This window comes from Grampus griseus (genome assembly GCF_964374135.1).
Source record: "Grampus griseus genome assembly, chromosome: 10".
Taxonomy (NCBI): Eukaryota; Metazoa; Chordata; class Mammalia; order Artiodactyla; family Delphinidae; genus Grampus; species Grampus griseus.
This window is the reverse complement of record NC_139004.1, coordinates 8,965,281-8,983,458: the sequence shown is the minus strand read 5'-3', so window position 1 is coordinate 8,983,458 and position 18,178 is coordinate 8,965,281. Positions and strand designations below refer to the sequence as shown.

Genomic DNA, 18,178 nt, shown 5'->3' with positions numbered 1-18,178 from the left:
CTATGTGCTATAATTTACTATTCAATTAAAACCGTGAAAAAACTTTGAGTATACCACGGATAAGTACAGTAACTTAAAAAAAAAAACAACAGAAAAAACAGGTAAAACTACCTAGAGTTTAATCAGAGGATCTCATCTGAATTGGGAATTAGGCTATCAAGTTTGAGTTATAGTCTAAGACCTGCTTCAAGTGTTTCTGGAATCAGGTGAGAAATAATAAAAATGAACGGAGAGATATGTAAGTCCATCAGTCAGCTGGCCAATCTAAACGATGCATGATAATTAATGGCAACTACACTTAATTCTCCTACGTAAATTTGGGATATAAACACTACCTTCCCTTGACAGTTTAGAAGATTCTACATTTTACTTAATTTTGATAAGACTCATCTTCTTAAAGAAGCAAAACACCTAAGAGTATATATTATAATAATAATGCTTTTAACGTTTATACATTTTTCAGAAATCAGTATCTCATATTATAGCCTCTACTTTGCGCCTTTTCTAGTCTCCGGGTAACAAATATACTCACTGAAAGCGTTACTCATTTTTCCTAGCTTTTTAATTCTGAATTGCTCAGCGTAACAGCAATAAAGCAAATAAATAATAAAGAGGGATTTTTTTTTCACTTAAATAGTTATGGTAGTTAATTTACTGCATGACTACTAAGAGCAGAAAATAAATCAAACAGACTATTTACATTAGAAGTAAATTAATTAATTTTATTAAATGTGTGTCTTTATACAAAGACATCAACACAGAATTCAATTCCTAGCCATTCAAAAATCAGTTTTTAATACGTATGTTCCTAGGACAAAAAGTTACACATATGTTAATTTGATACTTTTAAATCCTGATACTGCCATCCCCAATATGTATCAGAGCATCAGAGTGTCTATAAAGCACTAGAAACCTCCTTGTTGTCCTAAGTTTGTTATGATTATATTTTCCTTCTACTGATAATACATCCACTTATTTCCCAAAATTCAAGTTAAAGGCAATCCTCTCCTTGTGCTTAAAATACGAAATCGTATCAACTGTAGCACTTAAGATGTGAGTCACTTCTCTTGCATATTTAGAAACAAATTCAGGCTGATTCACTTAGTGCGTTACTGGTTGTCCGCTGGAATGAAAAGCATTTGCTTTTTTTTAACCTGCATTTTCAAAGATGTCCTCACCATTTTCTCTTTGGAAATTTTTTCTACATCAAACTAGTACATACTAACCAAAACATAGCAAGCAGGTAAATGTTTAATTTAGGGTGTTTTTCAAAAAAGCAATAGGACAACTTTTTTTAAAAAAAACTTATCTCTTGTTGATAAATTCTTGGGTTAAAACAAAAAGTCTTACAAAAAAATAATTCTATTGTCTGACTAGTCGGAACAGATGAACAGCTTAATTTCCCCTCAAAATTGGTTAGAGATAAATACTTCTACTTGTTGAGTTAACATCACTAAGAAAACAACCAGTTAACCTTTTTTCAAAATAATAAACAATTTGGGGAAGCAAACAAATGTTTTATTCCCCAAATATTTCCAGACCAGCTGCCATGAGCAGGGCACTGCGCTGAGGCTGCGGGCACAGCGAATATCACTCAGGCATCAGTTTTACTCATGACACGCTTGAGAATCAGCGAAGAGGTAAGGGAGGAAGCATGTAAATAATAAAAAAAAAGTTATGGCAGAAAGGGATTCAATACTCTCAGAGAGTGAACTCTAAAATATTACAGGCGTTGAGAAAAGGGAAAAATTGCTTCCCACAAGTGGTGTGGGAAGGGAAAATCAGAGAAGGGTTCATGACGGCAGTGGATTTGAGCTAGATCTTGAAGGAAAATAAGATTTTGACCAATGCAGACGGGGAGCCACGTTTGTGTGGGGATTGAGGGTGAGGGCTTTACAGGCAGAGAGCCGGATCAGTGTCATGTAAGCAGGAGATTCAAGCATTAGGGCAGGTGAAAGAGAGAGAGAGATGAGGGATAAAGGTGAAGAAGTAGGCAGGCATCAGATTATAAAGGATTCTGAGGAATTACTTGAGGTCAAGTAGCTCATATTCTATTTGGTAGGCAAATGGAAACCAATGGAAGACCTGGAGCAGAGGAATAGTATGATCAGACACATGCTTCAGGAAGATTAACTTAACATCAGTGGGGATAGATGCAAAGGAAGGAAGACAAAGGGAAGGTGAGAAAACTGATTAGGAGTCTATCACATAGTATAAATAAGAGGTAATGAAAGGAGGAACTGAGCAGTATCAGTGGGAATGGAAAGAAGAGTATGGATGCAAAGAAAAAAAAGAGTACATTGTAAATAGCATTTATGAAAAATATGGAATAAAGCCTTACCTGATTCTTCTGTATCTTGTTCATCTATTAAACCTACTGAGACGCCTAAATCCACACATTTCTTGCTATGTGTCTTGGACTTCATGTGTTTTGTCAGATTTCCTTAAGGGAAAAGAATGTTTACTAAGCTTACATTGTATTATTTTGCTATTGCATTTGTCAACACTGGCAAATTCCATTCCTATTTCAAGTGAAAGTACAGATTGTGGTTATACAATTCCAATGACTAAAATTTGCTCAAAAAATAATACTGGTGTCTATAGGCTGTAATAACCTTGTTACTGGTAATAATCTCTCTCTCTTTCAAATCTGCCTCCTCAACTTTGATAATGTCTACTTTTGCCTATGGTTACTATTCTCTAGTCCCTATGTATTCCTTAGAACATTTTACATACACTTAAAGTCCCTTTCAGATTGCACTATGATCTGTGGTTTCTGAATTCTCCACCAGTTGTGTGCGCTGGCTTCCGCTCATAGTACTTTATTTCCTTGCACATTTTTTAGTTTTTATTGTAAACTTATATTCAGCAAGATTGGTTCCGTGGAGTCTTACGTACCCTGGGTTGTAGACACATCTCTATGGGTCAGCCTTCCAATTGCTTCTGCCTGGGACCTTAACAGTTTCATTACGCTAATCCTGGATCAGTTTGTGAGGTTTTTTTGGCATGGCACAGGTATAGGGTTTTGCTTTTTAGCAGGTAGCTTTTCCCCCACATGGTCCAAAGTCACTGGACAGGACAGCCATGCTTATTTCAGAGGTCTCAGATGCCATTCCAGGACCAGCATTAGACCCCAGGCCCGTGGGCATATATCTGGCAGCATTAAATCCCAGGCCTGTGGGCATATATCTGGCTTGATGTCCCTATGGACTTTTTTTTTTTAAATATCTGTTCACCATTCTAGTTTGGAGTTTCCTTGGTTTTGGCGGCTGGGAGTCTTTCTTTCTAAATTTCAAGCTTGGCTATCTATTTAAAACTACAGTTGGTTGTTGTACTATAAATAGTAGTTCTGTGTGTTTGGAACAAGAGAAAGAATTTCCTACATTAATTTTACTTCACCATACTGACTACAAGTCTCATAATAGTATCCCTAGAGGTGTGTTTCCTCTGGCAGCTGGTGTACACCTCTGGAAGTATCACCAGATTAACTGGGAACCATTGGGCGTGCTGGCCCCAAGTGATCATTAATGCAGGGGGAGAGCTCAAATTCTCGAGGATACCAAGCAGCTTGAGTAGATAATGCCACACACACAGAATTGCCAAGAAGGGAAAATCGTCTCTTTCGAAAATAAAATCTAAATGCTGAGTTTGGCGAGCAGGGCAAATTAGTATTTCAGAATAAACCTTCAGCAGAGCGAAAAATGTTCGAATCATTGGTCCAGATTTGAGTCTGCAGTAGCTGAAAGACCTGCAAAATTGCACTATTTATAGAGCCTCACCTTCACTAAAATTGCACGAAGCCCGTGGGACTGGTCACACCCGTTTAGGCCAATTCTTGCACTAGTTAGTACGCACAGCATCCCAGAGCTTAGCGCTCAAGGGGTTCCAGTGTAAGAGAGGGCCCGGACCAGGAAATGTCTAAGATCCAGCAAACCTTGACCTCTGTGATTCTACAGGTAACGCCCGGCTTAAATGACTTGGCCATGTCTCACATTTACCTTAAATACACTTTAAAAGTAAACTATGAAGCAAATATGGCAAATTATTAACAATTATTAAAACGTGATGGGCATACTGGTGTTCATTATGCAAATATCTACTTTTCTGTATGCTTCAAAATTTTCACATTAGAAGTTATGAAAAATAGTTTTCCCATCTTATTGTAGCTGAAATTTCCACTTATTAGTCAAAACACTTTCTAGTATGATGACAATATTATAAACCAAATCACAAGGTCCACTAATAGTGCTTTCAAAATGCTTTTGTTCCCTAAACAGACAGCCATGAAGGTCACTTGCTTTCTGAGAAGTTAATGTATAATGGTAACTAGGCAAATTTGGGAATATGAGTTTTTAATAAGCATATTTTCTCATAACTTGGGCTATTACTTATTATTAACCAACTTCTTAAATAATTTAATATAAAACAATTTGCATTTCAATATGCAAAGTACGTACATTCAAATGCAAATATCCCCTAGCAAGGCTGTGCATTAACTTAACAGATAAATTTTTCAACAGACTTAATAAACAGTAATATAAATCCTCTGGAAAGCATGAAAGATTTTGTTTCTGGGTTCCTATAGCTATATATAAAGTCCAGCTTTCTGTGATATAAATGGAACTAAATCCTGCAGAGATGCAAGCTCACTGACGGAGCTGACTGACCTTTAAAGCAGAATAGTGAAAACAAACCAATTAAAATTATTTTGAAAATGCATTCATAAAATAAACCGAGAGGACAAATGATGAAGTACAGATTTACGAGCATTACCATCAGAAGCATCAATTTCTAGGAGGGCAGATCACTCCTTTGATAGTACCATGCTATCTTTGCATACTCCTATTTTATATAGCATGCCATTACATCACTATTACCTTCTGTTAATAACCAGACACATTCAAGAATGGGACAACAAAGTAAATCAGAGTAGGGCAAAATTTACAGCCTAATCTAAAAACAAGTCTTTTATTATTTAGCTACCTTTACAAGGTACTATGGAATCTGTTTGACATATATTCATAAAAGGTAGACTTCTACAAGGAAGCGACCATAAAAAAGAGAACTGCCATGCTGAGAATAGGGAAATACTGAATTTCTAATGTTTTCTTCACCAGTCTGCTTAGCTAGGGTAGCTTTCTTCAAATAAATATTTATCACATAATTCCAATGAATTATCTGACAAAACAAAAAAGTTAATGTAAATTCAGGTATCCAGCATATTTGAGAAATGAAAGACATGAAAACTGCTAACATATACTGCTCACTCTTCAAAGATCATTATGCCCTGTCCACCATTTAACAAACATTTATCTAATATTTTACATGATGTTGGCTTGAGTTATTTCATTAGGATTAACACTTGATGATTCATAATATTTTTCTTTGCCAAGAAATCTCTGTAGTTTCATTTGTTTTCCACATCAAAGTTTTCCTTCCTTTCTCTGCCCTTACTTTATAAAATTTCCTGATTCCTTTTCCTCCTTCTTTTGAGAAACACCCATTTCACATTATACCTGGATCCTCTTTTATGTGGTTTGGTAACATCATTCTGTAACTGGTAATGTTTTATTTGTAATATTGGCTCCTGGTCTCACACTGGAAATTATTCAACAGACGGACTTTTCTTAATCATAGGATCAACACCAGTGTAAAAGCAGTAAGTTGGGTTAAAAGATCAAAGCACTTAATCCTATCAAAGCCTTCACACAAGATCAGGAAAATTATCCTGAAATGCACCCTCCGTTTCCAGAAGAAGGTTCTATACCACAACCTGAGAATGACAGAATTAGGGTTCCTTCTGACTTATGATTTCTTGAAACTTTAGAAATATTCAAGGCTACCTGAAGAACAGTTTTGTTTTTTCCCCCATCATTCTTGTTTCAGATTTTACTGGCATTTAAGGAGAGCTAATTTGAAGCTATTTAGTTGCTATATACTCTTTAAATGCCAATAAATACTGGCCAAAATATAGAATAAATTTTGCTAAAGAGTTGATCAATTTTTAAAACAAAAACTGCAAAGACAACCAATATAATCAGAAAAAAAAGCAAATGTTAACTGAAAAGGTATAAAAATAATGTAGTTCTATTAAAAAATATTGATTAAATATTTTTCACAGATTTTGTCCTTTCAGACAAATAATTTTATGATTATATTGCTTTGTATTTGCGAGATTCTTACTTTCTAAAGGGTGGTATATGAAATTAAAGTCTCAAGCAAGAAATGTTTGTATAATGATTCATAACAAGGAACCTAATGGAGAAAGCAAACATTTTATGATAGTGTATTTATTCATTATATGTCACAGGAAATTTGTAGAGAGTAAAATTACCTTAACTATAATAAAGGCTTACAATTTAAATAAAAACATATAAAGAATACAGAAATGGTACTAAATATAATTTTAATTACTAGTTCTGAGTTCCACAAACATTAAATAGTACAAAATTTAGAAATTTTTTGAAGCTGATATTCAACAGTACTTCAGTAAAAGAGCTTCATGGGAAAGAAAAAGAAATGGCTATGCATGAGTAAAATTAGATAATAAAACATGAATGTAATCAGTATAACTTTACTGCAGTTATTATTTTAATTTTTTCTTTAATCTTTTAGCACTGAAATGCATCTACAATGTGATCGCGAAAATTTCTTTTTTCTTCTTTAGCTCCAAAGTAAGTATTTTTGAAAACGTGTTAGTCATCATGTTATACAACTCTAATTTGGGAAGTAAAAGAAAAAAGGGCAGTTGCTCCTTTTCAAATGTCATATTTATTACGTATATTCTAAAAGTGTGTAATTTAAAACTTTTTCTCAAGAGGTCTAGAAATATCTAAAGAGATATAAGACTACGATGTTGACAAGATGTAATTTATATTATTCTATTTAAGCTACTGCATCCTTGGTCAAGGAATAGGTAAAGTTGGGTCTTAGGTCTACTAACTCAGTGCATATAATAAAGGACCATGAAGCGATGTCATCTCATACCTTTAGTCTTAAAGGAGAAGTTACAGTAAGTGCAGTGGTAGGGGCGGACATCTGTATGGGTTCGTATGTGTTTCTTTAACATACTAGGTTTCTTACAACGGATTCCGCATTCTTCACAAATGTACTTTCCTCTTCCCCTGCCTCGGACATATACATACTCTTCATTTGATTTGTATCTAATTTAAAGAAAAGGAAAATGAATAGGGCAACTGGATACTATGCCTTTGAGAAAATACTGATGATTGAAATTCAACCTAAAAAATAAAACAAGGCACAATTTTTACACTCAATAAATATAAATGTTATGCACATGTAAGTAACAGAATATTCCAGCTTTTCACATCAACACAATATTCTAATAGCTACTTCTTATCAAACAACTTTATTCAATACCAAGTTTGATTTTAAAATAGCTCCTCTAAGTGACTGCTCTAAAAGTTTCCTTTATTGTTAAATTCAATCACAGCTACAGGTACTGAAATATTTCTGAGCTTCATTTTAACTACAGTTGGCTTTTACAATTTTTCTCACAACCGAATTCACAGAAGACATCAAACAGGCAATGATTCGTCTCTTTTAGAGCAGATTTTTTCAGTTCACTCCTTACTATGAAGCAACGTGAAACCCAGGGTTCACTCTGAAAACTCAGTGCTCTGCTGCCTCCTAGAACCTACAGTGTTTTCTAAATAGTTGTCATTTTCTTGATCAAAATGGCATTAGTTAACATAATACCTAACATGTATTTTGCCATGAAGATTCTGTTAATAAGCTGAGAAACCTTGCAACGGTTATATAAAATCGGCACTGGTAAGTCTTCATTCACATGAAAGCAAATGTACATTTAAAAAGTAAGTTTAAATGTACATTTAAGAAGGAAAAGTTGTACTTGCCCTCCATCAAATATTTTAATTCTTCTTGGTTCACTTTTGATTAAGGAATTTTCTTTATCTTGCTCACTGTTAATTTCAGAGGCATCTTTATTGCTGAATTCAACTACTGTGGACTTTTGATTACCTAATGCTCTCTGAAAGGGAAAAAAAAAAAGAGAGAGAGAGAGACACTAATTTAATAAAACTGAAAACACAAACATGCTAGTGTTTCACTTGGAAATTAAAACATGGCCGAGTACAGTGCATGCGGTTAGCTTAATGGAAGGCATTTCAAGGACGTAACAGCTTTAAAGGTCATCGCTTTATCTCCTCCTTTATCTGTCTGAATCACAGCAAACTGACACAGCTCATGCTACTTTAAAATCCCACCACATTCCACTGACACCCCCAAATAAAGATTCTACAACCCTCCACCCTGGTATTCCACGAGTTTAATTTTAGGAATTTCTTTTAGTAAACTAAATATTCTTTCTTATAGCTAACGAACCACTCAGACTACAGTTTAAGTATGCTTGTTAAAGAGTTTATTATTTAAAGATGGAAAAGAGCTAGCTACCCCATTATGGTACAATGTCTCATACTCCTGAGAAACATGACTAACTTCCCTTCAACATCAATGCAGTGTAAAGCTAGAGCCGAAGCTCCATTTCCCAGTATTTTATTTTCCCGTCTCCCATCATTTTGAACCATAATTACGTGTCCTCTCTATATCCTGAATATATCAAAAGTTCCTGAATACTGATAACTGTGAATTATAGGGCAGGTCAAAAGTTAGGTCTTGGCCTGATAATACTAAAATCTCTAGGAAAAAAGTAGTGAACATCAGAATAATAAACAGTGTGTGCTTTTCCTACGGAAACTCTGTAGTGACGCGACCTTATGATTTTATACAACCGCACTATTTACTACCTCTTTTCTCACTCCCCAGCCTACTCTGCTCTCACATATCCTTGTGAGGCAGCCAGCACTGGTGGATCACATCCCAGTGAGGAAGGACACGCATAGGGTTAAGTCACTTGTCCAACGTCAAGTGTTAACAGCAAGAGCTCAAACTCCAGTCCTCCGGCCAAGCCCAACACAAGGCACAACTTTTCTGATCAAGGTCCTCTTTGTTACAAACTTCCTTTAAAAATTACACCACCAAGTAGAAAGCTATCATACTGCGATGACATAACAACAGTAAGTGACAAGAGAGTATGTGCATCATGGACCCAGGGGCCTATGTGGCCTCGGGAAGAACCCCCTGGGAAGGCCCTGTCCTTACAAACCCAGGCGTAAAGAAAAGCTGCTGGCCTGAGTGTCTCAAAAAGGTGGTGTGAAGAGGTAATGACACTGACCCTGACATGTACAAGTGCAACTGTCTCCTCTTTTTCTGGCAAACACATCAGGTTTGGAATACACACATACCTTTCCTTGACATTATACCTCTAACAGTAATCCTATTTCTTACCTTCTTCTCAGTACCAAATTCCCACTTATCTTTTGCTCACTTTCTTGCTATCAAATCTGACTTCTATTCACCAACAAGCTAAATGCCAAAATATTTACTACTTCCTTAGTTTATATGTTTGACCGCTCTATACACTGTATGTTGTCGACACCTTGCTTCTCTTAGAAATGCTTTCACTTTACCATCGACCTGTTCTCTTCCATTTTGAATTATAAATACATGCACATTTGGGTTGTGAGTTAACAGTCAACCCAGTACCGAGTCCTCCACGGCCACTTGCCCACATAACTCACGTCTCTGGGACATTAGAACCCTTCAGTCCAGAAACCATGTTAGTCTTCATCTTTGTTTGGCCTCTTGGCTTGAACAACTCTCTTTAAAATATCTTCTTCCTTGATCTGTGTGATACCACTTTCTCGTAGTCCCCCTCCTTCCTTTATGAACAATCTCTCTCATCTCCTATGTGGACTTTCTTCATCCACTCAAGCCTTTGAGTAGTAGGGATCTCGGGATCCATTCCAGGCCCTTCTCTCTAAAGGCCTCATTAATTGCACCTATGCACTGAACGATCTCTACACCTTCCGCCCGGAGCTCTCTCCCAGCTCCAAATCCAGATGTGCATTCCCCAAGGCATTTCTACCAAGGCACTTGGTACTGAAGGAGAGCCACTTTTCATAGGTACTTCAGGGACATACATACACGAAGCGCTGTTTAAATTCTCACGCTCAAGCCTCATTTTCCATCTGACTTAGTAGACGTAGAGCCTGAGCATTTAACAATTAAATTCTGAATGGTTCGGATGCACCCTCCTCCGCTGAGAAAGCATCAAAGGCTCTCTACCACCACGCGTATTCTTTGGTCTTTATCTACATTTCCAACTTCAAATTACGTCAGTGTTTCAAACTTCCAACACCTTCTAGCCATGTTGGACTCCTCGGGGCTCTTTAAATGAACTAAGTTCATTCTCACTTCCACATCACTTGGCAGACTATTAAAATTTCTCACTCTTGTTTGCCTGAAAAAAAAAAAATCCCTACTTTTTTTTTTTTCTTTTTTAAAGACTCAGCTGAAGTATCACCACCTTTGGAATATCTTCCGTGTAACCACACCTCCTGCTCAAGCTACTGGCAGTGTTAGAGACTTCCTTCTTTTATTAAAGTTATGGGTACTTCTATTACCATACTGATCCTGTGATATTTTCTTATTGATAAATAAATATTTATGAACCTGTATTATGTGCTTGTGAGCCTATAGAGATCATGAACTTAATCTATAATTCTGAATGTCCAGAGTCCAACCTAATACCCTTATCTATTTATTCTTAATCATTTAAGTGATTTTCCCCATTTTATAAAGCCAACAACTCTAATTATAGTTTTATTCCACAAATAACCCCAAATCATCGTTTTACGACCTTACTGTACAAATCCTGACCAAACCAACTTAATTATCAAGTGTACAGTCATTTTGTGAACCTTCTCTCGAGTACTAAGATGATTCTCAGAGCTACACAGGAAGAGAGTTGGGATCAGCACGGTGAGGGGAGAGTGGTCAGATTTGCATAAAACAAGGATGAATGGGTCTCTGCTTACATTTTTAAATGAAATAGAACAATCTCTAATATCCACACCTCTGTTCCCCTTCATTAGCAGGGATAAAGCATAAACATAATCTTCTCTCACCTAACAAGAAAATCAAACCTTAGAGGACTCTGGGTAATCTTTATCAGTATAACTCCCTGGGTAAACTTATCATTCTTTCTTTCAAATAACTGTACACTTCGAAAGCACAATTTGTCATTCAAAATTGAAATACAACCTCCCATCGAAATCTTTAAAGGCATCCAGACATGTTGGAACTAACTTGCACAGACTAGTTTTCAAGATAAATGATATTTCAAGTACCTTGCTTAAGCTGCTTTTCCATTTGCTTGAATAGACCAATAAATCTGACTTGAAATGGGTCGTTATTGCTTGACAATATAGAGATTTTCCGGTCTTCTGTTTTGAGTTCAGGAGAGAAAGAGCCACTTTGGTAGGCAAGCTGAGTGGATTTGGATCACTGGCGTTCACGGTCCAATCGGTGTAGGCCGAAGTTTTTTGGTCGTTCTGGGGCAGGTGCAGGGCCTTCTGCCTCAACAGGTAACACCACGTGAAGCTGGTTGCAGTCTTCAGGCTGGGGAAGGACGGCTGCTGTGTGTCACTGGCTTTACATGCGGAAGGAGTGGTGGCTGCTGGCGGACTCTGTTCTTGGACGTTCGCTTCTTCGCCTGGAGTTTTAACCCCTGGTGACTTCCTTTCTTGGTTATCGTCTACATGTTCCGAAGAAGAAACGTGAGTTTTCTCTGCAGGGACAGCTGAATTTCTAACTGTCAGAGTCAGCGATGTGGCCGACGGGATGCTTTCAAATTCCTGCAATTCTTTTACAGGTTCTATAACCACAGGCTTGGAGTGTCCTGATGACAAATTATCAGCTGGTGAAACATCAGTCAAACGCAGAGCCTCACTACTCACTTCAGGGTGAGAAAAAATATCCTGTTCCAATATCGCAGCTTCAAGGGGCTCCGTAGTGCAAACCTGCCTCACCAGAACTGGCTTCTTCTGTTTACTGACTTCATGAGCTCTTGAACTCAATGCTTCCAACTGTCTAGTATCTGTGGCACAAACGGCTCCATTTTCATCCTTGGCCCGCTTCTGGTGCTTTTCCATGGCAATGTCTAAACTATTTGCTGGGGACAGCATCCTTTTGCTTGAAGCTGAAGATTCTTGCTGGGGGGAGAGTCTACCAACAGACATTTTCTGAGTTACAGGCAAGGATTCTGATGGCGACGAATTTTGGCCCATCTCGGAAATAACGTTCTCGCAGACAAGTTCTCCCTCTGGGTTTGGCAAAGCATTCCGGTGAGCGTATTGCGACTTTGGCACGGAATTTTGCTCTTCGCTGATTGGCACCATACTATGATTAGCCTGGCCAATCGGCTGACTGGATAGATCTTGGGTCACTAGGATCTGCGGCAGAGCTGTGGCTGTGGCGAAACAGTACGCTGGGACCCGACTCTGCAGATGCAAGGGCAGCGCAAAGGACGCCGGCACCTTCGGCACCTGACTGCCGAGAGGCCCGACCTTCAGTGGTGGCAGAGGACACGAATTAGACGTGGCTTCTACTAACTTGGCTGGTAATGTCAACGAGGTCGCACGATGGTTGGCCCCAGCTGGGTCTGAAAGAACTTGCTTTGGCAGAGGATGTACAGCGTTAGAAGTGCAAGGCTGGGTCGAAGGGACCACCTGACACTGAAGTTGGTACTTGGGAGCAAAGCAGTCCTCACTTTTAGAAGATACATGTCCACCGGGGCTTGCATCTGCTTTGACACTCTGTGTAGACACCTGCAGAGACATCTGTGTGTCTGGGAGGCTAAGGGGCACGTGGGTTTGATTTAACAAATGGATACCAAGAAGCTGTTGAACAGGAAAGATGTTTGGAGAGTTGGAACTTGAAGTTTCTGCTTGCAGATCCTTAATCTGAGTCTGGGAGTCCAAAGTATTTGCAGGAAGCTCAGGTGAAGGTGCATGAGTGAGCTGAGGCCCCTGAAATGGCACTGTGTTCACACCAGGGCGAGCAATAGTTTGGAAAGAGGATGGGTTCCCAGGAGATAGATGACCCTCCGGAGTGATGTTTAAAGAGATCTGCCGTATCAGCGGGCCTCTCCGTCTTTCCAAGAGAGGCACGTGCCCGGCGACCCCCATGCCAGAAGGGGATGTCGGAGGCTGCAGTTCAGCAAGCGGGGCTGGCTGAGGTGGAGTCATGCTTCCACAGTCGAATGATTTACTTCTGAAATCAGAGACCTCCATCGACATTTGCAGGCAGTGAATCTGTTCCGATGCAGCGCGCCTCATTTCCCGGTGACCCCCAGGAACGTTCAGGGTATTAGAGCCAGGTGGAATCATGAGAAACTCCGCTTTATTCGGAAAATCGATTTTGGGGGAGGCCTCAGTCTTAGAAACGTCCTCTACGTCTAAGGAAGCAGAGAAACTCGAAGTGTGAGATAAACTGCTCTCCCTGCTTAGACTCCTGGAGAGAGTGGAGTCCAAGCTTGACTCTGTTGAGGAGTGCTCGATCTCGGCAAGACGGAGCCGCTTCTTTTTGGGTGGCAGTTTCTCTGTTGGCAGTTTGGACAAGGTTTCGCTCCGCTGAGGCCAACTGAACTTCTCAGACTTCTCCTGATCGTGGGCTTGGCCTTCCGGGTCCCGATCTGGCTCTTCTGTGACCAGGATTTCTGGGACTTGGATGTTGTGCTGCCGAACGAGTCTTGAGGGCTGTCCTAACACGTGTCGCTCACCTGAGATCTTTCTGGAACCTTCCTGAAGTTCCCCTCTCAGAGCATCGGACAGTGCAGGCTCGGCGGGCTGAGACGTGTTCCGGGGCAGGTGGCCTTCCTCTTGGGAAATCCCTCTTATGTGCAGAGACCCAGGCTTCCCTGTTCTCAGCTCCTGGAAAGAAATGGGGGAAGCGCCTTCACAAGACTCCAGCTTGTCAAGCGCACCGGGTCTGCCCAGCGAGTTTGTGTGCTGGATGACGGAGATGCCGGCCCCGTGTCTCTTGGGCTCTGTCCTGTCCTGGGCAGCCGAGCTCACCTGCTCTTCCACGACGGAGGACGGCTTCGGGTCCGGGGGCTGTTCGGGGCCTCTGGCCACGAGCTGAATCGGGGAGCTTTGCAGCTGGATATTTCTAGGAGGCTGGTCACCAGTTATGGCAACGGTCTGCTGAGACAAACTGGGAACCGAGCCCCTCGCGCTCTGAAACCGGAGGCCCTCGGAGCTCTGGGGAGATGCTCCACTTTCGTTTTGCTGAAGTTCGTCGTCATCTCCGACGCTTTTCATTTTCCTCCTTTTTCGTATCTGGGGCGTCTGCTCCCAGACCCCGGTGGCACTGGCGACCCTGTAGTGCAGAATGGGAGGCTGTGCGCCGCTGGGCACCAGGCTGTGCTCGGGGTCCCTCAGAGCTACCTTGGTTTTTGGTCCGTGCAACTCTGAACAGTAAAATTTCTTATGGTTTTCAAAATTTTCCAGTTTCCTATACCTGTTTCTACAGGTCTCACACTCAAACATGGTCCCTCGCCCCTGATGAGACTTCTTCTTTTCCAAGTGTGAACCCGGGGCCGGGGGCTTGCTTCTTGCTGCTGCGGTCTCACCAGCGGGGCTGCCTCCGTGATGGCTCTCGTCCAAGGACTGCCCGGCACCCAGAACATGATTTTCATTTGCTGAAGAGTCTTCTACTGCTGCTTGTCTGACAAGAGTGCGGGGATGTCCATTTTGGGGCACAGAAGTGTTAGGCCCCGGTACGAAGACATCGTCGTAGAAAGCACCAATTTTGTCGTCAAAGGACTGACTTCCTCTCAGTGGGTGTGGGGGAGGGATGATGCTCGCAGGTACTGCTGAGTACCCTGTGGTAGGCATAGAATTACTTCTGGTGATGGGCAGACAGTCGAGGGAAGGTACAGACAGAAGAAACACTTGCTTTGATTTCTCTGTGGGAGTGAAAGGGGACTTTGGTATATCAGAGCTTGAACTTGTTCTCCGTCCCATTGGTTTTAAATCAAACTGGAAAGAATCCTTAAATATGTACGATTTGGGGGAATCGATGCTTCCCCGTCGTGAGAGAGAGGTTCTCCGTGGCTTTACACTATCCAGTTGCTTGTCATCTACCAAGGCTTCGTTGTCTGAGATAAGCTTTGATATCCGTTCCTCAAGCGTTTTTGTCGCCAAAGGTGGGCGCATCTGACCTGGGAGGAGTGACGCTTTTTCACCGGCTGGAAGAGCCGAAGCTGCTGGTGTGCTGACACGAGGTGCAGAAGACCCATTATTCTTGTTAGAGTCCTGCTCTGGGGCGGGCAACGTTCTGGCAAAGGGGGTGGGTGGGCTCACTGTTTGGTCAGCACTCTCAGAACGTGAAAAGTAACCCGAGTCCGTACTTCCTAAACTGCGAGGACTCAGGAGAAGTTTTCCTTGCTGCTCTCGGGAGTAATCGGTGGCCTGCTGCCTTTGTAGCTGGGCATGTACCGTTCCCACGTGAGATTCCTGTTTTCCCTCGGGCTGACTCACATCGCCCTTCTCATGGGACTTGTCGTCCATCTCCAGGGAGCACGCCCAGGCTGAGTGGGACAGTATACCGGTTACCTGAAGGTCTTTCTGTTTCTGTGCACTAGGAGGTTCAGGCTTGGAATCCGTAACCTTCGGGCTGTCAGCTCTTAAAGGGGACACACTGATGGGGTGGACCACAACCTTGGGTAACTCTGTCACAGCCTGTGCTTCTGAAGATCTGTCCTGTAGTGAAAAGTCACCTACCACAGGATCTGGATTGCTTGGAATGGAACCCAATTTAGGTAGAGCTTCCGAGCTGGATACCATCTTCATTATCTGCACGGGCTGCAGGTCCATGGAGCCCGGGTCGTTCTGCCTGTCGTCAGCAGCACCCTCCTCCTCGCTCTCCCCACTGTCTTCCACATCCGAATGGATACTAAGTGCTTTGGGGGACTCGTGAGACATGAACAAGCCGCCAGCATCTGGCTGCAAGACGAGACCCAGTTTGATAGTATGTGCATGGGACTTTTTGTGCTTGTAGAGGTTACTTTTAGTCTTAAATGAAAACCCGCAGGTCACGCAGGGATAGGGTCGCTCTCCAGTGTGGGAGCGGATGTGCTTTAAAAGCACACTGGGCTTTGCACAGGCTCGATTGCAATACTCACAGATGTATTTTCCTTGTTTTTTTGGCTTCTGATCTTTCAGAAGAAGATTGCACATTTGTTCCACGCTGTGATTAACAACAGAGGCGACAGGAGTTGAGTTGTAAATTGGCGTGGGGGGTGACCGCGTGGAAAGGGCGGGGCTCACTGACAGCGGCAAGGCAGCATCCACTTGCTGGTTTGGAGGAGAAACCTGAGTTCTACTGGAGGGTGACGTCACACCTACGGATGACATCACTGCTGCGTTACAGACGTGTTCAAGTTGGGCATTCTCCTGATTCTGCAGACTCGTGAGTGATCTGGTGAAACCCGAACACGCTGGAAGCTGCTGATTTTGTTGGCCAGGTTTAGAAACAGAGTGTTCGCGTGGATTATACGAAGGAGAAACGGCCTGAAGTGCCGCTTGGTCGTTCTTCTGAGCGGCAGACACGTGCCCGGCGTATGAGGTCCGAGGAGGCGGCTGTGATTGGGCAGCCGGTTCTTGCGGGGTCGGATCGGGGGCATCCATCGGGCTGTGGTTCAGGTGAGAAGGGGGTCGTACAGTTTTATTTGGTCTCAGTTTTTCGCTCTTAACCGCACAAGAGGAGCCCTTTTGCGACAAGGTGCTCAGTTCTGGCTCCATGGCCTTCAGTAAGACATCGAACGCGGTGTTTGCATACGAGGAGGGCGGGGGGCTGCAGTGAGAGGAGATACATTCACGGTGGTCAGTCCTGCTTTTACTGGACAGAGAACTGGAGTCACATTTTCCCTCGGGGACACCGGGCTTGGCGGGGTCGGAGCCTTCCGACCTCCACCGGCGCGGCTCGGATGGGGGCTGCAGAAACGAGGGCTTCTTCGGGGAGACAGCCTCTTGCAGTTTAGAGGCGTCGGCAATTATCCCAGGGGCTTCTCCATTGTGTTTGGTAAACTGCTTCCCGTTTTTTACAGGACTGTGATTCTGCTTCTTGTGGGACTCCGCCACACTCTGAAGAATGGCAAAAGATGACTCTTCTGTATTTTGTTTGTGTTTTGCCTGAAGAGGATTTCTCAGTGGGGATTTTGGTATTTTTTTCAGGTGATTCTCGGCTACGATCTTTTTTCGTTTCACACCTTTAAGTGATTCTGAAGTTCCTTTAATACCAGCCTCTAAGATTTCTGTTCAAAGAAGAAAAAAGAAAACCAATTGGTAAAATGGTATGTACACCAACTATGAAGTTTTTAGGTTAACATTACGATCACAAGGGTGTTAGGACAACCGAAGAAGGCAATTTAAAGGAAAGCCGGTTTGGATAAAACTGCATTCCTACATTCTGGCAATATTAAGAAGGCTGGCCATCAACATCTGTTGAAACAATCATGCGAAGACCTTAGTGCACATTTCTAGAACACTGTGTTCCGTTCTTGACCCCCTATCTCACCACAGTCCTGGAACCTGATGTTTCAAAACTAAATTATCCTCCCCCTTCACCCTTGCAGCTGAGGACCCTACACAATAGTCTTAAGAGAGCTGGCCCACAAAGAAGAAAATTCAACCTTTAATGCTGGGTATTTGTCTTATCACATTTAGTATCTTTTTTTTTTTTTTTTTTTTTTTTTGTGGTACGCGGGCCTCTCACTGTTGTGGCCTCTCCCGTTGCGGAGCACAGGCTCTGGACGCGCAGGCCCAGTGGCCGTGGCTCACGGGCCCAGCCGCTCTGCGGCACGTGGGATCTTCCCGGACCGGGGCACAAACCCATGTCCCCTGCATCGGCAGGCGGACTCTCAACCACTGCGCCACCAGGGAAGCCCTAGTATCTTTTAAAGCAAATTTCTCAGCAAGTTTCTACATAACAGTATTGCTCCAAAATAGGCAATACTGATATTCTTACAAGAACAAAGGTACTATACAATAATTTTTAGACACAGATACCTCAGATGATCATGGGATATTCACTGATAGAACCGTGAAGAATTGCTAATATAGCAGTTATATCAATAAACAGAAAAATATGAAAGTAAAATAATACACTTACTTGTGGTTCTTCACCAACAAAATTTTAAAGTCCTAATGTTGTAATGGCCCTTAGTTTTAAAATAAAAATCACCATTTTAATTGAACAAAATATTCAATGGCTATGTTTCTTTGCCACTAAT

At 41.7% G+C, this 18,178-nt stretch overlaps 1 protein-coding gene across 1 annotated transcript in view; it reads right to left on the bottom strand.

The window, feature by feature from the left end:
* The window catches only part of HIVEP1 (HIVEP zinc finger 1), a 139,224-nt gene that overhangs the window by 20,115 nt on the left and 100,931 nt on the right, over nucleotides 1-18,178 (bottom strand). Inside the window, exons 5-8 of the mRNA XM_082662722.1 lie at nucleotides 11,232-17,200; nucleotides 7,878-8,011; nucleotides 6,988-7,163; nucleotides 2,342-2,443 (exon numbers count right to left, since the gene is read on the bottom strand). Coding sequence (XP_082518848.1) covers nucleotides 2,342-2,443; nucleotides 6,988-7,163; nucleotides 7,878-8,011; nucleotides 11,232-17,200 — 6,381 coding nt within the window. The remainder of the gene's footprint in view (nucleotides 1-2,341; nucleotides 2,444-6,987; nucleotides 7,164-7,877; nucleotides 8,012-11,231; nucleotides 17,201-18,178) is intronic.